This window comes from Scyliorhinus torazame, chromosome 11, assembly GCF_047496885.1.
Source record: "Scyliorhinus torazame isolate Kashiwa2021f chromosome 11, sScyTor2.1, whole genome shotgun sequence".
NCBI classification, from domain to species: Eukaryota; Metazoa; Chordata; class Chondrichthyes; order Carcharhiniformes; family Scyliorhinidae; genus Scyliorhinus; species Scyliorhinus torazame.
Genome location: NC_092717.1, coordinates 175769525 through 175793396, shown reverse-complemented (window position 1 = coordinate 175793396; position 23872 = coordinate 175769525). Strand labels below are relative to the sequence as shown.

Sequence of the window (23872 nt, the reverse complement as noted above, 5' to 3'; positions counted from 1 at the left end):
CACAGCAGGCAGAGGAAGGAACATCCCAGGGCTCAGGCAGTCGGTGGAATGCTAGAGCCTAGGACTCTGCTGAGCTCCTGGCCGATGATGTGCACCTGTTTTTGGTCGTCCCAGAGGTACTGGAGCTACAAAGGCAGAGTCGCGAGCATCATGAAGAGATGACTGCAAGGCCGACTGGACTGTCCCATTGACGAATGTAATATAAAATAGTTACTTTAGAGGTATTAGTTACTGTAATGTAGAGATAGGCCAGTCTCATTCTGGTGAGTTCACAGACAAAGGATTTCAGACCGCATGGCAAAGCAAGGAGGAGGTGTGTCCACCAAAGGAGGAGAAAAGGATGCTGGGTAATAAGGGGGCCAGAGGAAGGGATGAGAAGTGAGCCAATCAGAATGTATGACCAGGTCAGGAGGGGTATAGGATGACCTATGGGAATCGTGTATGTGAAACTTGATACCATTTGAATTGATTTGCAGAAATCCCTTTGTCTCTTTGTTCATTCGCTTTCCGGGGTGTAGGAGACTGGATGCGTCTTATGCTTCTGTGAAATGAATCAGGCTTGCAAGCCAAATAAAATAACTAATGCTGTACCTGCAAATCCATCTCGACTTTTATTGAGGCCAGACTGACAGGTAAAGAAATTTGTATATTGTCACCATCACCTTCTGTCTGAAAAGATGGTGCTGACACTCCAATGCAACAAGGCCAACACCGCAGGGGTGGCGTCTGCAATGAAGACCTTGGCGCAGGACGTGCACTCCATGGTGGGGGGTGGGGGGGGGAGGGGGGGGGGAGGGGGGGGGGAGAGATGTCCGCTCCACCGTTCAGCCTTTACCTCCATGGCTGAGGGCATGAGCTACATGGTGCATGCAGGTACTCGTCGGAATCCACATGTGTCAGCGGCAGATGGTGGCAGGACTGCTAGATCTCACTCTAGCTGCCCCTCTATCCCATGGAGCAGCCCAGGGGCCCACGGGAAAATCAGAAATCACAACCTCTCCGGAAAGAACCACATTTTCCGATTCTCGCCAAATTTTCCACCCGCTTCGTCGTTCTCACTGATGGCTACCGGGGGCACAAAATCACCCCCTTTGCTTGTGAAAGTACAAAAGAATAAAGTGTGATTTCCACACTAAGCCAGGCTTACCGGTTGATGATGTACCACACTACTGTAAGCATGCCTGCCATCCACGTTCCACTCAGCATCCAGCTTGTGACATACAGCGCAGTCACATAAATTGCTTGCAATCCAAATATTATCCCAATGTAAAAATACACTGGCTCAATTGCTTCCTGCAGAAAAAAGGAAAAGGTAAGAAATAAGATTTAATAATGCCAGTTCCTGCTAAATAGGTTTATACAGAATGGACCGGCAGCACGGTAGCGCAGTGCGTAGCACTGGGACTTCGGCGCTGAGGATAGGGTTCGAATCCCGGCCCTGGGTCACTGTCCGTGTGGAGTTTGCACATTCTCCCCGTGTCTGCGTGGGTTTCACCCCCACAACCCAAAGATGTGCAGGTTTAGGTGGATTGGCCATGCTAAATTGCCCCTTAATTGGAAAGAAAATAATTGGGTACTCTAAATTTATTTTTTAAAATATACAGAACGGACAGATATATCCCCTTTAGATAATGACATGACCCTGCTGTAGCCCTAGCTTTGACATTGGTCAAGCTTCCTTCTGGGTACAAAGGGATTTACTTTATATTAACTAGGAAGTTACGAAGAACATCGTTAATGTTACAGCATAGACACAAACAAACATAGTACAGGTCCGAAAATATGCTCCAGAATGAGGCTATACAATAACCTTATGAAATATTTGTTTACATTTTTTCTCTTCCATAATCCATCCTTTGCAAAGAATTAAATCACATTTGCAACAGGCGTCTATTATTTTTCGGCACGTGGTACCGAAATCAGTGTTTGTTTCCCTTCCCATTACAGTGTGCAGAGGTGAGTGGTACTGCAATTAGAAAACAGCAGAGTGCGTTATTGGGTTTAAAGGATATTAAATTCAGTGTTTGAAGTGGTTTCACATGAATTAACTGTCTTGTGTACCAGCGCTGCTTTTCCCACCTTACTTGCCCTGATTCAAAGATAGAACTTGCTGAAAATCCATGAAGATGTCAGTGCATTTATTCTTTAATTAAAAATTACATGAAAGGCAAGTTATTTTTCTGATCAGTATTTTGACGGCAAGATTCTCATCCTGTTCTCAAGAGAAGCACATTTAAACAGCCAGATTCAGCATGGATTTTCAAATCAGCAGCCTCACTGAGATCAGTGCTTTCAGCAGAGACGGTTTATAGGAACACTGGAGGTTAACACGTTTAGCACAAGGTTAGCACTCTATAGTTGGGGCTGGTGATTGGCACAAGGGCAGTACTTTTGGCAGCTTCTCATGGGTTAAGGAACTCGAGGCATGGGCAGGTACATAGGAGAGCTACAAGCCAATAGATATTAGTAGGAAAACTGGTGATGGATACTGCAGTATTGGACAGATGCCGCTGAATGGGTAGAGGCAGGGCAATCAGTTTTTTTTTACAAATTTAGAGTACCCAATTCTTTTTTCCAATTAAGGGGCAATTCAGTGTGGCCAATCCACCTACCCTGCACATCTTTGGGCGTGGGGTCGAGACCCACGCAGATATGGGGACAATGACACAGACAATGACCTGAAGCTGAGATCGAACCGGGATCCTTGGCGCCATGAGGCAGCAGTGCTAAGAGCAATCAGTAATGAAGAAACTATCCACAAGGGTTATTACTCCACTGTGGAAGATTATCAAGGTTCCCTCAGGCACTGATATTAGTGGTGCTTTTAAAGATGTACTCCTCTGGCATGCATTTAATCGTAGCTCTCTTAATGCCTTAATTTTCAGAATAAGTATATTGAAATAAATTACATTCAAAGGAAGTGTTGATAGGTACACTACACAGTCTACCAGTACATACTTGACTACCAGTGATGCGGTACAGTATGCCAGCGAAGACTTCTGGATACAGGTTGATTTGTTGTACAGAATTAAGCGTCCTTAACGATAAAGTCTTGTTATCATGTGTCAATTCAAAAAGGCCTAATGGCAAAATAAAATACTTTCCATTAAAGAGGGATATTGAAGTAGTGTAACATATAGCAAGAAAAATACAGCTCTAAGTTGGTTTAAACACACTGTGTAAATCACTTTTATACAATACTATGTGGCTTGTTTACACATGAAAATGAAACACCAGTGAGTCGGTCATCAGCAGTGAAGCATGGCAAGGGTGAAATATCAGAGGTCCAACAATGCAGTGAGTTGCAAACGTGCAGTAAACAAATCTGCATGTCTCAAAGTAAACTCATGCAGGTGACATTACAGAAAACACAAGTGAAGTACTTACACTTCAGGTACAAACTTTAAAACATTGACACAATGGTGAGCGAAGGTTTGATCATGCTGCACACCAAGAGAGAAAAAACAAAATAGCATCTATCTGTAGTAAAATAAAAATTACTACTGAAAGTTATGAGTGGCTTCAAGTCATTGCAGTTTGTAGAGGTGAGGGGGGAAACTACCAAAGATACATACAAACATTTTAAAATACCTTCTTGGATGGATGTTGCCTGCAACATCCTTTTATAATAGTAGTAGTACAAGCCACTGTCCTCCTGAAAAGAGATTTCCCGTTCAAGATCCTAAAGGGCACAGGAATAAGCAAGGTTATGGAGGGCATCTAACCTTGTTCCTACGCAACAATGAATCGAACAGCGAGATATCTCATGGTACTAAAATATCACATACCATCAAATATACGTACACATATATGCAAATCTATCGAGGATGTAGGCAATATAGTCACACATAATTGATCCATTAGTTCAGAAATATACAAAGGAAGATATATCTGGTTTGCATCCAGGTGTACTGATCACCTGAGTGCAATGACTACTGGGCTATCAAGGGGTTTTAAGCATACACCCGGAAGAATACTCACCTGATTTTCCTCAATTTACCCACCGGTTCTTTTACAGGCATGTGCTCTTATCCACTATGATTTTTCAATATTCACCGCACATAAGCACAGACTCAGGAAAATGTCTCCCATATTCTCATATTTTTCCTCCTCGGGGAAAGTGGTAAGTTACTCATACCTGGAACTAGTAATGTTGTCTGCTTTGGCTTGGTGGGGGTAGGATTTCTGGACTGTAAAAAGGTGTCAAGGGTACGGGCAGAGTGCGGGAGTGTAGCTTTGGTCCAATGAAATGGCGGGGCAGGCGTGAAGGGCTGAATGGCCTACACCTGCTCCAATTTTCTATGTTTCTATGGAACAATAGTAAAAAATGTTGGATTTTTTTATTTTTATAACCTTTATTGTCACAAGTAGGTTTACATTAACACTGCAATGAAGTTACTGTGTTAAGCCCCTAGTCACCACATTCCAGCGCCTGTTTGGGTACACAGAGGGAGAATTTAGAATATCCAAGTTACCTAGTAGCACGTCTTTCGGGACTTGTGGGAGGACCCGGAACACATGGACGGAAGCCACACAAACACAGGGAGAATGTGCAGACACCGCACAGGACAGTGACTCAAGCCGGGAATCGAACTTGGGACCCTGGTGCTGTGAAGCAACAGTGCTAACCACTGTGCTACTGTGCCACCCCAATAATAATCTTTATTAGTGTCACAAGTAGGCTTACATTAACACTGCAATGAAGTTAATGTGGAAATCCCCTAGTCGTGACATTCCAGTGACTGTACGGGTACACAGATGGAGAATTCAAGAATGTCCAATTCATTTACTTACTTACTTAGCCAATGGAACAGAGGAAAGATGTGGAGAGTTACAGGGGAAAAAAGTGCAATGACCGTTGCTTGTAATGGGTGCATTGGTGACATTTGTGACTTTTCTATTATATGCTAGTAAAACTTAATATTTTTTAAATTTAATTTTTAATAATCTTTATTGTCATACTGCAATGAAGTTATTGTGAAAAGCCCCTAGTCGCCACATTCCGGCGCCTGTTCGGGTACACAGGAGGAGAATTTTGAATGTCCAATTCATCCAACAGCATGTCTTTCAGGACTTGTGGGAGGAAACCGAAGCACCCGGAGGAAACCCACGCAAACACCGGGAGAATGTGCAGACTCCACTCAGACAGTGACCCAAGCCAGGAATCAAACCTGTGATCCTGTCGCTGTGAAGCAACAGTGCTAATCACTGTGCTGCCATTGTGCTACCGGCTGCCCTTAGTGTGCGTCAGTAGAAAACATTGAGGGGGTTAAAACCTTTGTTATTAATGATTTTTACTAAGGATGGTCAAAAAACCTGCAGATTCCAAAGGCTTGCAATAAAAAGCAACAAATCATTAGAAATACACAGAAGGTCCATTCTTACCAATGAAGCGGCTAAAAAAGGGGGAAAAAAAGATTAATGCCTCGGACACAGAACACGTAAAGCTTTGAACTATCATTGTCGATCTGTAACTTCATGGCCTGGCATATCTCTCACTCGACTATCGTCATCAAGCCAGGGGACCAACTTTTATTTAATGATGAGTGCAGGGGAGTGTGCCAGGAGCAGCAGCAGACACATCTAAAAATGAGGTGCCAACATGGTTAGGCAATAACAAAGCATTACATGCACGATTTTAAAAACTGAGCTAGGTGATCCGGTAACCAACGGATCAGATCAAAGCTCTGCTGTCCTGCCATATCCCATCGTGAATGGTGATGGACAATAAATAATCACATCGAGCAGGAAGTTCCACAAACATCCCTTTCTTCAATGATGAACGAGCCAAGCACATCAGTGCTGAAGCATTTGCAACCACCTAGAACTACAATTGGATAATCCAATTCGTCATCCTCCCGAGGTCTTCAGCATCACAGATACCAGTCTTCGACCAATTCAATTCACCCCATGTCATATCAAGAAATGACTGAATGCACTGGATACAGCATAGGTCACGGGCTGTGAAGCATTCTGACAGTAGCTCTGAAGACCCATGCTCCAGAACCAGCTGCAACCCTGTTCCAGTATAGCTACATTGGTTTCTACCCAACAATGTGGGAAATTGGTCAGGTACACCTGGTCTACAAAAACCAGGACAAAATCAATCCAACAAATTACCATTCCACCAGCTTGTACTCAATCATCAACAAAGTGGTGGAAGGATGACAGTGCTATGAACGGCATGTCTTCACGGGCAGCACGGTAGCCTTGTGGATGGCACAATTGCTTCACAGCTCCAGGGTCCCAGGTTCGATTCCGGCTTGGGTCACTGTCTGTGCGGAGTCTGCACATCCTCCCCGTGTGTGTGTGGATTTCCTCCGGGTGCTCCGGTTTCCTCCCACAGTCCAAAGATGTGCAGGTTAGGTGGATTGGCCATGATAAATTGCCCTTAGTATCCAAAATTGCCCTTAGTGTTGGGTGGGGTTACTGGGTTATGGGGATAGGGTGGCGGTGTTGACCTTGGGTAGGGTGCTTTTCCAAGAGCCGGTGCAGACTTGATGGGCCGAATGGCCTCCTTCTGCACTGTAAATTCTATGATGATAAACTATGATGGGCAATAAACTGCTCAGTTTGGGTTCTGCCAAGACCATTCAGCTTCAATTATCATTATAGCCATTACAAGTTTGCTGACGATACGACCATAGTGGGCCGGATCTCGAATAACGACGAGTCAGAATACAGGAGGGAGATAACCTAGTGGAGTGGTGCAGCGACAACAATCTCTCCCTCAATGCCAGCAAAACTAAAGAGCTGGTCATTGACTTCAGGAAGCAAAGTACTGTACACACCCCTGTCAGCATCAACGGGGCCGAGGTGGAGATGGTTAGCAGTTTCAAATTCCTGGGGGTGCATATCTCCAAAAATTTATCCTGGTCCACCCACGTCGACGCTACCACCAAGAAAGCACAACAACGCCTGTACTTCCTCAGGAAACTAAGGAAATTTGGCATGTCTACATTAACCTTTACCACCTTTTACAGATGCACCACAGAAAGCATCCGATCTGGCTGCATCACAGCCTATTATGGCAACTGCTTGGCCCAGGACCGCAAGAAACTTCAGAGAGTCGTGAACGCAGCCCAGTCCATCACACGAACGTGCCTCCCATCCAATGACTCCATCCACACCTCCCGCTGCCTGGGGAAAGCGGGCAGCATAATCAAAGACCCCTCCCACCCGGCTTACTCACTCTTCCAGCTTCTTCCATCGGGCAGGAGATACAGAAGTCTGAGAACACGCATGAACAGACTCAAAAACAGCTTCTTCCCCGCTGTTACCAGACTCCTAAATGACCCTCTTATGGACTGACCTCATTAACACTACACCCCTGTATGCTTCATCCAATGCCAGTGCTTATGTAGTTACATTGTATATGTTGTGTTGTCCTATTATGTATTTTCTTTTATTCCCTTTTCTTCCCATGTACTTAATGATCTGTTGAGCTGCTCGCAGAAAAATACTTTTCACTGTACCTCGGTACACGTGACAATAAACAAATCCAATCCAATCCATGGACATGGACAAAAGAACTGACTTTCAGGGGTGAGAGGAGTGTGACAGCAAGGCAGCATATGGTTAGCACAATTGCTTCACAGCTCCAGGGTCCCAGGTTCGATTCCCAATGGGTCACTGTCTGTGCGGAGTCTGCACGTTCTCCCCGTATCTGCGTGGGCTTCCACCGGGTTCTCCGGTTTCCTCCCACAGTCCAAAGATGTGCGGGTTAGGTGGATTGGCCATGATAAATTGCCCTTGGTGTCCAAAAAGGTTAAGTGGGGGTTGCTGGGTTACAGGGATAGGGTAGATACATGGGCTCGAGTAGGGTGCTCTTTGTAAGGGCGGTGTAGACTCGATGGGCCAAATGGCCTCCTTCAGCACTGTAAATTCTATGAATTCTATGATTCTATGACTGGCCTTGATATCAAGGCAGCATTTTACTGAGTGGCATCAAGGAGGTCTTCGTGAAATGGGAATCAGTGGAAAAACCCTCTGCCAGTTGGGGTCATACCTGGCACAAATAAAGATGGTTGTGGTGGTTGGAGGTAAATAATCTAAGCATAGGATATTGCTGCAGGAGATCCTCAGACTAGTATCGTAGGCCTAACCATCTTCAGCCACTTCATCAATGGCCCACTTCCAACACACTGGCTCAGGAAAGATGTTCACCGATGATTAGATAATTTCAGCAGGGCGGCACGGCGGCGCAGTGGTTAGCACTGCTGCCTAGGGCGCTGAGGACCCAGGTTCGATCCTGGCCCCAGTTCACTGTCTGTGTGAAGCTTGTACATTCTCCCCATGTCTGCGTGGTCCCACCCTCACAACCCAAAGAGGTACAGGTTAGGTGGATTGGCCACACTAAATCGCCCCTTAATTGGAAAAAAAATAATTGGGTACTCTAAATTTATATTTTTTAAAATATATAATTTCAACACCATTTGCAACTCCTCAGATACTGAAGCAGTCGATGCCTTCATGCAGCAAGGCCTGAACAATAGTCTGGCTGAAAAACGGCAAGTAACCTGAAGACCATAAGAAATAGGAACAGGAGTAGGCCATTCAGCCCCTCGAGCCTGCTCCACCATTCAATTGGATCATGGCTGATTCATGTCACACAAGTGCCACGTAATGACTATTTCCAACAAGTGAGAAATTAATCATGTTCTCTTGATGTTCAACAGCATTACTATTGCTGAATCTAAGGGCAGCACGGTGGCGCAGTGGTTAGCATTGCTGCCTCACGGTTCGATCCCGGCCCCGGGTCACTGTCCTGTATGGAGTTTGCACATTCTCCCCGTGTCTGTGTGGGTTTCGCCCCCACAACCCAAAGATGTACAGGGTAGGTGGATTGGCCAGGCTAAATTGCCCCTTAATTGGAAAAAGTGAATTGGGTACTCTAAATTTAAAAGTAAAAAACTATTGCTGAACCTCCCACCATCAAAACCTGGATGTTGCCTCTGACCAGAAATTAGATGGATCAGCTCTACCAGATCAGGTCAGAGGGTGGGAATTCTCTGGGAAGGAACTCACCTCCAGATTCTCCAAAGCCTGTCCATCATTCAAAAGGCATAAGTCAGGAGTGTGATAATATACTTTCCGCTTGCCTGGCTGAGTGAAGTTTCAACACACTCAGCTCAACACCACCCAGGACAAAGCAGCCAGTTTGATTGGCACCATCTTAAATATTCACTCCATTCATTATCAGTACATAGTGGCAGCCTCTACAAGAAGGGCTGCAACTACACACCAAGATCCTTCAACAGCACACCTAGAACAAGGGCATTAGACACATGGGAACACTACTACCTGTAAGATCCCTTCCACGTCACATTATCCTGACTTGGAACTAGGTCACTGCCATGGTTCAAGGCGGCACCTCACCAACACCTTCTCAAGGGTAATTAGGGATGGGCAAACAGTGTCGATCCTGCCAAAAATGATCATGAATAAATTTTTATAAACTTCATTCTCCCCGGAGATGTTGACAGACGCACCACTACATTATCAGCTTGTTGTAAAGAAATTGAAATTATAGCTCAGCTCGGAATTTACAAGTTTAATCTTCCTTTTTGACTGCCGAGTGCCCAGGACAAAGACGGTTTCATTAAAGCTTATGTTGAACTGGAGTTGAAACAGTACACAAGGAAAAAGATGGAGAGATGAAAGTGTATGTGGAAGGGAGAGTTTGCAGGCAGAACTAAGATTTTCAGCAAAGGGGTCATTGGCTCCCAATGTGGAAAAGTCCACAACCCTGAGCAACAGTCCAGTAGATTAGAGAAAATAAATTGCTGGCACTCATGGAAGGATTGTTAAATTGCTCCAGGCAATACCCTGAGAAAGAGTTGGGAGAGCAACTGGAGTTCTGCCAAATGGCAGGATCATGTAGTAGGTGATTTAAATAGCAGATGTGTTAAATGCCGAGATGGTAGGAATATGCAGACGAGGAGACTCCCAGCATTGCTGCAAAAGTGGTGGGAGCGGCAAAAGCAGAAGTAAAAGTAAAGAGCGGACCTGATCAAAGCTTCTGCCGATCATCATTTCGAGGAAGAGGGAGTTCAGAAGAAGCTCTATGGAAAGTGAAATAATCGTAGAAACTGTGACAGAAGCATAAAAACTAGAATAATGACGTTGGGATTTAACAGGACATTGAGGGGTTGCGGTGGCACAGTAGTTATCACTGCTGCCTCACAGCGCCAAGGACCAGAGTTTGATCCAGACTCCCTGTGTGTGTGGAGTTTGCACATTCTCCCCATGTCTGCTTGGGTCCCAACCCCACGACCCAAAGGTGTGCAGCAGGTGGACTGACCATGCCAAATTGCCCCTTAATTGGAAAAGAAAATTGGGTACTCTAAATTCTTAAATAAATAAAAAACAAGACCTTGAGGTGAGAAATTATACCCAGAGTTTGGCAAGTCAGTGGGTTTCTAGGATTTCTATAGAAAGCCAATCACAAATGACGAAGGGGTAAAAATCCAGGAAGAAAAGGGACAAGTCGGAGATGGATCATATAAAAATGAGGAATTGGAAGCATAGTTAATACCGTTTCAAGATCAGAGCAAGGCAGGTGGCAGGACCAAAATAGTGGTAATTGCAAAGGAGGAAAGAGGTCAGCAAGGAATCTGAGCAGGATTTGAAGAATGCGTGCTCCATATATTCAATAAAAAACAGGATACAGCTGAAACCTTACGTTGGTTGCCATAATGACACCCATTATCTGAAGGAAACAAGTGGAGTTAAAAAAGTTGTTCAGGGAAAGAGAATATTTAGCCAGATGAAGGCAGGTAGTTGTGGATAGGGACTGCTTGAGCCACTGGTCAACTACTTATTTACCTGATTTTATGCATGAATATTGGCTCAAACAGATGCTGTGAAACACTGGGTGCGATTTAACGGAAAGAAAAAAAAAAAAGAGTCCCGTTTTGGGCACGTTTAGCAGGGTGTTTGAGTTTTCTTTGCCTCACCGAGGAACGCTCCGCCAAGGCCGCACTAATCTTCATTCCCTGCACGAATTCGGGGCGGCATTTTTAAATGCTACCCCAAACTCTCAACCCCCTATCGCGGCCTCCAGATCCCAACTTACCTGTTAGGGGTCCTCGAGTCTACCACCCAAGCCCCATCTCAGGCACAGACAACCTGGCACCTGGGCACGGCCAGCCTGGCAGTTCCCCTACCAGCCTGGCAGTGCCATATGGTCACCCTGGCAGTTCCAGTGTGGCAGTGCCAGGGTGCTTAGGTGGCAATGAGGGCTCCAGCTGCCACCCTGCCCACAGCCTGACCACCCAGGGGCCTCTGAAGACCTGAGAGACAACCCAGGTGCCATTGCACCTGGTGCATGTCTGTGTGGACCAATGCTAAACGGTGCCATGGTGAGGTCTCCCAGGTGTGGGCATTTGTTCCCGAAGCCTTGGGAGAAACTGGCGCCGGCATATTTAAGTGAGCCAAACTGCTCACTTAAATATGTAAATCTGGATCACGCCCAGTGAAGGTCAGATCCAGATCGCAACCTCCAACGAGATCTCGTTACATCTCACGTGGCATTCCAAGCATCACTCGTGAGAGGCCACTTGCGAGATTTAATGGCCGCGTCAGAGTCGGGTGCGACGAGGCCGTTCGATCGCGTCCACTGACTTTAATATTTTTGTTTTTCTGTTTCAAGTAATAAGTGATAGCTGGAGGAACACCGAAAGGCTGCATTCTGGAAAGCTAAATCAAGTTCCTTGGGGTAACAGATTCACATAACGCACGATTGTTTAACTTTATTAAATTTGCCATTCAAATGATTCCCAAACACTACCATTTACAGTAAACTGGCACACATGGCTGCAATAATATGGTCTACCACCAGTGTTTGATCTCCAATTCACTTCTGAAATATACTTAGATTGCATGTATCAAATGACATTGATTTCATCTCATTCAAACAACAATAACAACTTGTATTTATACAGCACCTTTAACATATTCAAGTCCAAAGGTGCTTCACAGGAACATTACCAAACAAAATTTTATATCTAGTCACCCAAGGAGATATTAGTGCAGAGAGATGAAAGCTTTGGCAAAGAGGTAGGTTTAAGAAGCTTTGTCAAAGAGGGAAGAGAGGGAGAGAGGCAGAGGGGATTACAATTTACCGCTTTGGCAGCTGAATGCAAACAATGGTTGGGGGAATAAAACCAAACATGTTTAGAGGCCATATTGGAGGAGCTCAGATATCTCAAAGAGTTGCAGAACTAGAGGCAATTACAGGGATAATGAGTTGTAGGGGGATGCAGGCAAGGCAAGAGGGGCATGAGGAGGAGTGGTGAGGCCAAATGAAAAGTGGAGTTGACGGGGGGGGGGAAACGAGTGGAGGAGAAGGCTGTCGAGGTCCAACTCCTTTCCCCCAGATATCCTCAGGATCCTCCCCCTTCCCCACCCCCCTACAACCCACTTACTCCGCTCAGGCCTGCTCTCCACGCCCTCTACCCTCCCATCCCCTCATGCCCAGCTCCTCCTTAAGTTCACCCAGATTTCACCTTCTCCATTTCAAGCTGCCCAGTCACACCCTCCCACTAGGGCCTGCATGGACTCCTCCTCCACTTCTAGCTTCTCTGGACTGTGCAATTGGAAGATGTTAGGAAAATTAGATTGGAAATGTACAAAGAACAAAGAAAAGTACAGCACAGGAACAGGCCCTTCGGCCCTCCCAAGCCCATGCCGACCATGCTGCCCGACTAAACTACAATCTTCTACACTTCCTGGGTCCGTATCCCTCTATTCCCATCCTGTTCATGTATTTGTCAAGAGGCCCCTTAAATGTCATTATCGCCCCTGCTTCCACCACCTCCTCCGGCAGCGAGTTCCAGGCACCCACTACCCTCTGTGTAAAAAAACTTGCCTCGTATATCTACTCTAAACCTTGCCCCTCACACCTTAAACCTATGCCCCCGAGTAATTGACTCCTCTACCCTGGGGAAAAGCCTCTGACTATCCACTCTGTCTATGCCCCTCATAATTTTGTAGACCTCTATCAGGTCGCCCCTCAACCTCCTTCGTTCCAGTGAGAACAAACCGAGTTTATTTAACCGCTCCTCATAGCTAATGCCCTCCATACCAGGCAACATTCTGGTAAATCTCTTCTACACCCTCTCTAAAGCCTCCACATCCTTCTGGTAGTGTGGCGACCAGAATTGAACACTATACTCCAAGTGTGACCTAAGTAAGGTTCTATACAGCTGCAACATGACTTGCCAATTCTTATACTCAATGCCCCGGCCAATGAAGGCAATCATGCCGTATGCCTTCTTGACTACCTTCTCCACCTGTGTTGCCCCTTTCAGTGACATGTGGATCTGCACACCTAGATCTCTCTGACTTTCAATACTCTTGAGGGTTCTACCATTCACTGTATATTCCCTACCTGCATTAGACCTTCCAAAATGCATTACCTCACATTTGTCTGGATTAAACTCCATCTGCCATCTCTCCACCCAAGTCTCCAAACAATCTAAATCCTGCTGTATCCTCTGACAGTCCTCATCGCTATCTGCAATTCCACCAACCTTTATATCGTCTGCAAACCTACTAATCAGACCAGTTATATTTTCCTCCAAATCATTTATATATACTACAAAGAGCAAAGGTCCCAGCACTGATCCCTGTGGAACACCACTAGTCACAACCCTCCAATTAGAAAAGCATCCTTCCATTGCTACTCTCTGCCTTCTATGACCTAGCCAGTTCTGTATCCACCTTGCCAACTCAACCCTGATACCGTGTGACTTCACCTTTTGTACTAGTCTACCATGAGGGACCTTGTCAAAGGCCTTACTGAAGTCCATATAGACAACATCCACTGCCCTACCTGCATCAATCATCTTTGTGACCTCTTCGAAAAACTCTATCAAGTTAGTGACACACAACCTCCCCTTCACAAAACCATGCTGCCTCTCACTAATACGTCCATTTGCTTCCAAATGGGAGTAGATCCTGTCTCGAAGAATTCTCTCCAGTAGTTTCCCTACCGCTGGCGTAAGGCTCACCGGCCTGTAGTTCCCTGGATTATCCTTGCTACCCTTCTTAAACAAAGGAACAACATTGGCTATTCTGCAGTCCTCCGGGACATCACCTGAAGAAAGTGAGGATCCAAAGATTTCTGTCAAGGCCTCAGCAATTTCCACTCTAGCCTCCTTCAGTATTCTGGGGTAAATCCCATCAGGCCCTGGGGACTTATCTACCTTAATATTTTTCAAGATGCCCAACACCTCGTCTTTTTGGATCTCAATGTGACCCAGGCTATCTACATACCCTTCTCCAGACTCAACATCCACCAATTCCTTCTCTTTGGTGAATACTAATGCAAAGTATTCATTTAGTACCTCACCCATTTCCTCTGGCTCCACACATAGATTCCCTTGCCTATCCTTCAGTGGCCCAACCATTTCCCTGGCTACCCTCTTGCTTTTTATGTATGTGTAAAAAGTCTTGGGATTTTCCTTAACCCTATTTGCCAATGACTTTTCGTGACCCCTTCTAGCCCTCCTGACTCCTTGCTTAAGTTCCTTCCTACTTTCCTTGTATTCCACACAGGCTTCGTCTGTTCCCAGCCTTTTTGCCCTGACAAATGCCTCCTTTTTCTTTTTGACGAGGCCTACAATATCTCTCGTTATCCAAGGTTCCCGAAAATTGCCATATTTATCCTTCTTCCTCACAGGAACATGCCAGTCCTGAATTCCTTTCAACTGATACTTGAAAGCCTCCCACATGTCAGCTGTTGATTTACCCTCAAACATCCACCCCCAATCTAGGTTCTTCAGTTCCTGCCTAATATTGTTATAATTAGCCTTCCCCCAATTTAGCACATTCACCCTAGGACCAAATCTTAACCCGTTGTGGAAATTGGCCATGAAGTGGCCAATTAAGAGTTGAAAGCCTGGGCTTAGAACGTGTTTGTTTTAAAATAATTTTGTTCTGCACACCTTGGGTGGTTTTAGCAGCTACCAGGTGAAATTGACGAAGCCATGTATTTTTCCAGTCTGGGCTAATTTATAGTGGTTTGCCAGGGGAAGTCGCTGGGGAGTTTATGTGCCTTTGCAGCCTGCAGAGATCAGTTGTTTTTCAGCTTGGGGAGATGTGCCATTGCTGGGTGGAGCCAAGGAAAGGCAGAGGGACATTTTGAGAAGCTGTGGAGGGGGGCGGTTTTTTAGAAAATCATTAGAGAGTGAGTTGGTGGAGAAACTTTGGAGAGGAGTTGAATTCTGATCTGCCTGATGCAGAGTCCACAATTCTGCCACAGTAAGATAGATTGAGATCTGCATGTTTCTTTTGTTGTTTGATGGGAAATTGAGTAGCAGTGTTTAAGGTGTAAATTGTAAGCTGTTATTTTTGGGTATAAAGTTAAAACGTATAATATTGTAGTTTTAATAAAGTTTTGTTTTAAAAATAAGCAAATCCTATTTCTTCATGCAATCATTCCTGGAGTGAATCATTCTTTCCGCACAGTCTTTCAAATAAACTAAAATATTGGGGTTTCAGTCCAGTATCCTAGCCACTGTCGTGGTCTGGCCTGGCATTATAATAGAACCACCCATGGACCTGTCCGGACCACTGTGCCCCATTAGGCTTGTCCATACTCCAATTCCGGCCCAACTGGACGCTTAGGTCTGAGCAAACTCCCTTCCTCGGGACTGCTCGGAACCCCTCCCATCCCATTTGTGCCTGCCTGGATCCCACTTGGGCATTCCCGGCCACCCCACTCCTGGGGACTGCCTAAATCCCCCTTAGTGCCTGGGCTGCACCTGACTCACCCCGGACCCAGGCTCGAGAATGCTGCTGCCAGAACCAACTTTGGAACTACCTGCTCAGTCAGGCCTCCGCTGTACTGGACCACTCTCTCCCTTCCCCAACCCCAATCCCACCACCACAACATACTACATCAGGTCTGACAACCCGGACCCCTCAACCCCAACTACCCACCTGCTGATGGCAGACAACTCTCAGACCAGATTTCCTGCCAGTGCTTCCACGCGGTTGTACGGCTTTGCATCTGCACAATGCATCAGTAACAAAATGCACATGTGCAGGCATTATGAGCAGTCTCCCTGTCACTGCCCGGAGGAATCTCAGACAAATGGGGTCCTGGAAAGCCTATGCCCATAGGGAAGCCAAAGATCTTGGGAGTAAATTTCTATCCATCCAGTCCCTGATTTTAGACAAGCAGCCCAAGAATATAGAGAGAATGGTGGGGTCATGGAGATAGAGGGTGTCATCAGCGAACACGTAGAACCCGACGCTACATTCAGATGATGTCAAGGCGAATGGTCAGAACTGGTACTTTGGTACTTTTAAATAGACACCCTTATCACAAATGACTGATGACAAAAACCATAAGTTTAAAAAGAGATAAAAGATGTCCCTATGGCAACTCGCAGGTTCTAGTTCCGCCTGTTTTTTTTTGCTGGATATTTGGAACATTACATTGCTCATGGTGTGGGTGTTGTCTCCGTGTGAATTACATCAATTCTACTTCCAATTCTTCATGTTTACATAACCCATCTCTGACTCATCCCCGGTGGCTCCTCTCTCATTTTTTTCTCAATCAGTGTCAGTTTAAACTAATTTAATTTTATAGGAAGATGGGCAGCACAGTGGAGCAGTGGTTAGCACTGCTGCTTCACGGCACCGAGGACCCGGGTTCGATGCCGGCCCCGGGTCACCGTCAGTGTGCAGTTTGCACATTCTCCTCCTGTCTGGGATCTCACCCCCCACAACCCAAAGATAGGTGGATTGGCCTTGCTAAATTGCCCCATAATTTTAAAAATAATTTTATATGAAGCATATATCAGAATAAATAATATGGGATCAAATGAAGCATAATAGTAAAACGACAAACAGAGTTTTCACCTAGCAATGGGGGAAAACAAAAACTTAATAGGAAGTTTTCACAAGAATGCAAGCTTTTTTTTAGCAACGGTTTCTGTAAACGAGCAAGCGTCTTCAAATACATTGTTGCACGGATACAGTCAAAATCACCTTACACAGATTTTGGTGTCATTTACCATTACAAATGTATCTGTCGGACCCTTTATTAATACTGTGAAAAAGATACTCAAATACTTTACTCAGCAGCGCTATGTGTGGGACAGTGTCAAAATAGTGCTTTGTTACAAGAAACATGAGATAACCTTACATCTCTTCTGCATCTTAATCACTGACTAGATTTCTGCTCCAAATTAAATACGCTTTAAAAGTGCTTTGTGCTGATAAACTAACAACATATTTAGTTTCAGATACTCTTCTTGAAGTCCATATACTAAAAATGATAGAATTAAGGGCGGCACGGTGGTGCAGTGGTTAACACTGCTGCCTCACAGCACCGAGGACCCGGGTTCGATCCCGGCCCCGGGTCACTGTCAGTGTGGAGTTTGCACATTCTCGTGTCTGCATGGGTCTCACCCCCACAAACCACCCCCCCCCAAAAAAAGTGCTCAGGGTGGGTCAATTGGCCACGCTAAATTGCCCTTAGTTGGACAAGAATAATTGGGTAACCTAAATTTTTTTTAAAAGGTAGAATTAGAAAATACGTAGTTTATTTTTGTACAGGTTCTGTGATGGAAATTAACTATGAATCTAAAAGGTGATTCATCAGAAGTGAGGTTTCATTATTTGCCTCAGAACACTCAGGGTGCTTCCCTACAAATAAAAAGGTGGTGAGATGGGGGGGGGGGGGGGGAAGTGGTAAATAAAAATATAACACTGGGTGAGTCTTGGAAATTGAGTATCCACCATAGTCTTCCATGTGCTCTGTTTAATTAATCAGCCATTAGACATTAAAGTTACCTTAGATTTGCAATTACCTAGATTACATAAAAAAGATTTTATGCAAATCCAGTAACTTTTCCAATTCTATCATTAACATTTGTTTGGAAACTGAAGTTAAATGGTCCAATTCAGACCAATGGCTGAGAACTGCACGGCCCTCAGAGCTTTTCAAAAGGATGTCTCTGGAGTTGCACTGAAGTATCTAAGTGTGTGGATTCTTGTGGGGTTTTTCTTTTAAATTTAGAGTACCCAATTCTCTTCTTTTTCCAATTAAGGGGCCATTAGTGTGGCCAATCCACCTACCCTGCACATCTTTGGGTTGTGGGGGTGAGACCCATGCAAACATAGGGAGAATGTGCAAACTCCACATGGACAGTGACCCGGGGCCGGAATCGACCCCGGGTCCTCAGCGCTAAGGCAGTAGTGCTAACCACTGCGCCAGCATGCTGCCCTCGGATTCTTGTGGTTGTTCCACAGGTGCCGGTCCTCTCAATACTTTACACAAGAACACATTCTGCATGTGAGAGACTTTGGGAGTGCTGGGAGAAACTGTGTGGGACGTTGGATCCTTGTCAAAGCTGATCCTGAAGATATGCACTTTTCAAAAAAATATTTTATTCCAAATGTAAACAAGAAAACTACATTCCAACAAAACAGAGTTAACAATTTATATATTTTCCCCTTTTAGTCTCCCTCTCCCCATCCCCCCCAATGACGAACAGCTCCTCAAATATCGTCATGAACAGCCTCCACCGTACCTCAAAGCCCTCTCCCGACCTCCTTAAGGCAAACTTAATCTTTTCCAACCGGACAAACCTGTTCAGGTTCCCCAGCCAATTCAAATTCAATTCAAAAGATTCCATTGCTGGGTAATCAGAGAAGTGAAGGCCTCTACCCTCCACCCCCCCCCCCCCCCCCACCCCCCCCCCCCCCCCCGCCATCTCCCTCGCCAACTCCCCCCTCGCATTTTCACTGAATCCTTTCTGCGAGCACCTTACCCTGCTCTCCCAGCTGCCAGTGTTCCCGATCCTGCCCTCCCCCACCTCATCTAGGAGCAGCAACTCCTCCAGCTGCTCCAGTACACTCCGGTAATTGGAAGAACATTGGTCGCTCCTTACGTGCAAAGTCCCACACCTGCCAGCACCTAACTCAGTCTCCCTCGGTAACTCAAACCTATCCCGCAACTCATCCAAACCAGCGAATTTCCCCTCCGAGAACATATCCCTGACCCGCTTCAACCCCACCTCCTTCCACCTCCTGTATATCCCATCCATTCTCCACCCCCCACCGCCCGGCTTAAAGCGACAACGGGGCCGTCACCAAAGCCCTCAATTGCGAGCCCTACAGGACTCTTCCTCCAACCTGACCCACTCCACCTCTCCCCCCCACCAACATCTCACCTTCTCCACATTCACTGCCCAGTGGTAGTGCATCAGGTTCGGGAGCACCAACCCCCTCCCTGCATCTGCTTTTGTCACAGAGCCCTCCTCACCCTCGGTATCTTCCCTGTCCACACAAAATCCGAGACAGCGCCTCCACTTTATGGAAAAAGACCTTCGGAATGAAAATTGGGAGGGACTGAAAGACAAACAGGAACCTTGGCAGCACATTCATCTTTACCACCTGCACCCTCCCTGCCAATGTCAAGTGCAACGTATCCCATCTTTAACACAGAACATACAGTGCAGAAGGAGGCCATTCAGCCCATCGAGTCTACACCGACCCACTTAAGTCCTCACTTCCACCCTATCCCCGTAACCCCTCCTAAAGCTTTTGGTCACTAAGGGCAATTTATCATGGCCAATCCACCTAACCTGCACGTCTTTAGACTGTGGGAGGGAACCGGAGCACCCGGAGGAAACCCACGCAGACACGGGGAGAACATGCAGACTCCGCACAGTGACCCAGCAGGGAATCGCACCTGGGACCCTGGCGCTGTGAAGCCACAGTGCTAGCCTCTTGCGCTACCATGCCTGTGCCAACCTCTTCCACTAACCCGGTCAAGTTCCACCTCTGCATTGTGGCCCACTCGTGCGTTACCTGGATCGCCAGATACCTAAACTGCTCCCATGCCTCCTTAAATGGTAGCACCCCCAGGTTAGCCACCCGCCACATTCACCAGGAACACCATTCTCTTCCCCATGTTCAACGTATAGCCGGAAAACACCCCACACCTCTCCAACAAGCACATAATGCTGCCATACTTTTCAACGGGTCCAACACAAACAACAGGTCATCCACATACAATGATACCCGATGCTCCCCACCGCCCCCTCACAATCTCTCGCTACTCAGCCAACGCCTGAATGGCCATCGCCAGGGACTCTTTGACCAAAGCAAACAACAGTGGCAACAGCAGGCACCCTTGCTCATCCTCCTATGCAACCCAAAATTCTGCAAACTCGTCTCGTTCGAACACCAGCCATGGGGGACACATACAACAATCTTACCCAAGCCACAGAATTTCAGTCCACACCCAAACATTCCTAAATCTTCAAACAGAAACCTCCACTCCACCTGGTCAAATGCGTTCTCCATGTCCATGGACACAATCTGGTTCCTGTCCCCATGACGGAGTCATAATTACATTCAACAACCTCCTAATGACCCAAAAGCCTTCTTAGCGCAGTAGGCAGCCCCTCAGTCTCATCATCTGAAGGTCCTGAGTTCAAACCTCAGAGATGGCAGGTATTATAGGGCAGCACAGTTGGACACTGGTTAACAGTGTTGCTTCATAGCGCCAAAGTCCCAGGTTTGATTCCTGCTTGGGTCACTGTCTGTGCGAAGTCTGCACGTTCTCCCTGTGTCTGCGTGGGTTTCCTCTGGGTGCTCCAGTTTCCTCCCACAAGTCCCGAAAGACGTGCTTGTTAGATGAATTGGTCATTCTGAATTCTCCCTCAGTGTACTCGAACAGGCGCTGGAGTGTGGCGATTAGGGGATTTTCACAGAAACTTCATTGCAATGTTAAATGCAAGCTAACTTCTGACATTAATAAAGATTATTATTAGATTATTATAATGTTACTGGAGAGTTACCTTCCCCTTACAAAACCCATTTGGTCCTCAGAAACCACCTCCAGGACACACCCTTCCAACCTACATGCCAACACCTTCGTCAGGACTTCACGTCCGTGTTTATTAGTGAATAAACATGCAGGACAGCATTAGTCAATGGGCGTGATTCACCGGCTTCGGCAAGTGCCGTTTGGTCATGGCCCTTGTGGGCGTGTTTCTGACTCGGACGCAGGACTTGGGTGGATCCCACGAGGCGTGAAGATTTCCGGAAAGCCCGCGAGAGGCCTCCCCCGGGAATCACACACTGCTGGTGAGAAAGAGCACAGTGAAGCCGGTGAATCGCGCCCACTGATGAAAGCTTTTAAATATTTCCTGCTGTGCTAGACAGTGGAAAATGTTTCACACGGTGGGTGGGGGGGCATCTCTCTGAAAAAAACCTTTGGCGGGAAAATCGGCAGGCGTTGAAAAATAAACAGAAATCGCGGCAGCACGTTCATTTTAACCGCTTGTACCCGACCCGCCAGTGACAGACGGAGACCATCCCACCTTGCCAGATCAGCTTTCACTTTCCCCACCAAACTAGAAATGTTGTAGCTGCGGAGACCCCCCCCCCCACTCCAGGGCAACCTGCACCCCCAGGTACCTAAAGTGAGTCCCTGCCCTACTGAATGGCAGCCCCCCTACCCCTGCCCCCACCCCCGGCTGAGACACCACAAAATACTCACTCTTGTCTAGATTTAGTTTGTACCCCGAGAAAGACCCAAACACTCGAAGCAGCTCCAATATTCCCCCTATCGACACACTCGGTTCCGACACGTATAACAACGAATCATCGGCATATAAGGACACCTTATGCTCTATCCTCCTCCCCCCCGCACTATTCCTTTCCATACCCCTGAACTTAATGCGATGGCCAACGGCTCAATCGCAAGTGCAAACAGCAGGGGGGACATAGGACATCACTGCCTCGTCCCACAGTGGAGAGAAAAGTGTCTCGAGCTGATGTTGTTTGTGCAGACACTCGCCCTCGGCTCCTTATATAGTAGCTTTACCTAATTCACAAATCTTGGTCCAATCCCAAACTACTCCAGAACTGCCATCAAGTACCCCCATTCTACCCAGTCAAACGCCTTCTCAGCGTCCAGTGCCACAATCACCTCTGTTTCCTTCTCCTCTTCCGGTGCCATAATGACGTTCAATATCCTTCTAACGTTTGAAAAGAGCTGCCTCCCTCTCACGAACGCCGTCTGATCTTCACCTATCACCGTCGGGAGGCACTCCTCCAGCCTACCCGCCAGTACCTTCGCCAATACTTTTACGTCCACATTCAGAAGCGATATGGGCCGATACGACCCACACTCCGTTGGATCCTTATCTTTTTTTTAGCAACAGAGAAATCGATGCCTGCCCCAAAGTTTGTAGCAACACCCCCTTCCCTATCGCCTCTTCAAACATCCCCACCATCAGGGGTGCCAGCTTATCCTTGAATTTTTTATAATATTCCACTGGAAACCCATCTGGCCCCGCCACCTTCCCCGACTGCATCCTCCCAATCGCATCCTTTATCTCCTGCTCCACTATTGCTCCTTCTAACGTAGCCCTGTCCCCTCCCCTAACCTCGAGTACTCCAACCCATCTAGAAATTCCTGCATCTCACTGTCTCCCCCAGGTGGCTCTGACCTGTACAACCTCTCATCAAACCTTGTTAATCAGATCCGAAGCCACCACCAACTTCCTTGCCCTTTCCCTCACCTGAATAATTTCCCTTGCCGCTGCTTTCCTCTGGAGCTGACCTGCTAACATACCTTATCTCCGTGTTCGTAAACTGCACCCCTTGCTCGCCTCAGTTGGTGCCCCGCCTTCCTGGTAGATAGCCGGTCAAAGCTCGCCTGTAGTTCCTTCCTTTTCTCCAGCTTCGCTGGGTCCCCATCTTCTGCATAACTCCTATCTACCTCCAACATTTCATCTATTACCCTCTGCTGCTTCAACCTCTTCTCTTTGTCCACCCTGGCCTTAAACAAAATCACCTCACCCCTCACCACCGCCTTTAGAGCCTCCCAGACAACTGCTTTCGACATCTCACCCGTATAGTTGAAACCTACATATTCCTTAATTACCTTTTCAATTTTGTCACAGAACACTTGGTCCCCCAAAAGTGCAACATCTAATTTCCACCCTGGCCTCTGCGCTACCCCCTTCTCCAGTACCATATCCACCCAATGCAGAGCATGAACTGACACTGCAATTGCCGAGTATTCCGACCCCTTAACCCCAGCCAGCAAAGCCTTCCCCACCACAAAAAAGTCGATCCGCAAGTATACCTTATGGACTGCTGAGAAAAACGAGTACTCCCGTTCCCTCAGGTGCAGAAACCTCCAGGGTCCACCCCTCCCATTTCCACCATTAGCCCAGCCAATGACTTCGCCCCCCCCCCCTGATGGGACCAGCGAGCGCGGCCGTGACCTGTCCAAACTTGGCTCCTGCACCAAGTTCCAGTCCCCCCCACTATCAGTTTGTGTATGTCCAAGTCGGGAATGGCCCTAAACACCTTCTTTGCGAATCCCATGTCATCCCAAATGGGACCATATACACTTAACAGCGCCACGAACCTCCCCTCCAGCGCCCTTGTCACAATCACATATCTACCCCCCTGATCTGCCACCACCTTCTCCATCTGGAAGTGTACTCTTTTGCTGACCATTACTGCTACCCCTCGAGCCCTTCCGTCAAATCCAGAGTGAAACACCTGACTAACCCAGCCCTTTTTAAGTCTCACCTGATCCTTCACCCTCAAGTGAGTCTCCTGCAGCATTGCTACATCGGCTTTCAAACTTTTAAGATACGCAAGCACCCTTGGCCGGACCTCCTAGCCCTCTCACGTTCCACGTGACTATCCTAACTGGGGGTCTCTCACCCCCCCACCCTTCCTATCCACCATCATCATACCACTGGGCCCTGCCCCATGAGCCTGACCCACCCCTATTCATTATTAACAAGAACACCCCACCCCCCCCCCTACATTTCCTCTCGAAAAAACATCTCCCAGCATCAATCCCCCCCCCCCC

At 46.8% G+C, this 23872-nt stretch overlaps 1 protein-coding gene across 6 annotated transcripts in view; it reads right to left on the bottom strand.

The window, feature by feature from the left end:
- The window catches only part of LOC140385666 (probable C-mannosyltransferase DPY19L4), a 154942-nt gene that overhangs the window by 110232 nt on the left and 20838 nt on the right, over positions 1 to 23872 (bottom strand). For all 6 annotated transcript variants that reach the window (XM_072468056.1, XM_072468055.1, XM_072468053.1 and 3 more), the window contains 3 exons: positions 3592 to 3682; positions 2959 to 3080; positions 1148 to 1293 (listed from right to left, as the gene is read on the bottom strand). In XM_072468056.1, the coding sequence (XP_072324157.1) occupies positions 1148 to 1293; positions 2959 to 3080; positions 3592 to 3682 (359 nt within the window). The remainder of the gene's footprint in view (positions 1 to 1147; positions 1294 to 2958; positions 3081 to 3591; positions 3683 to 23872) is intronic.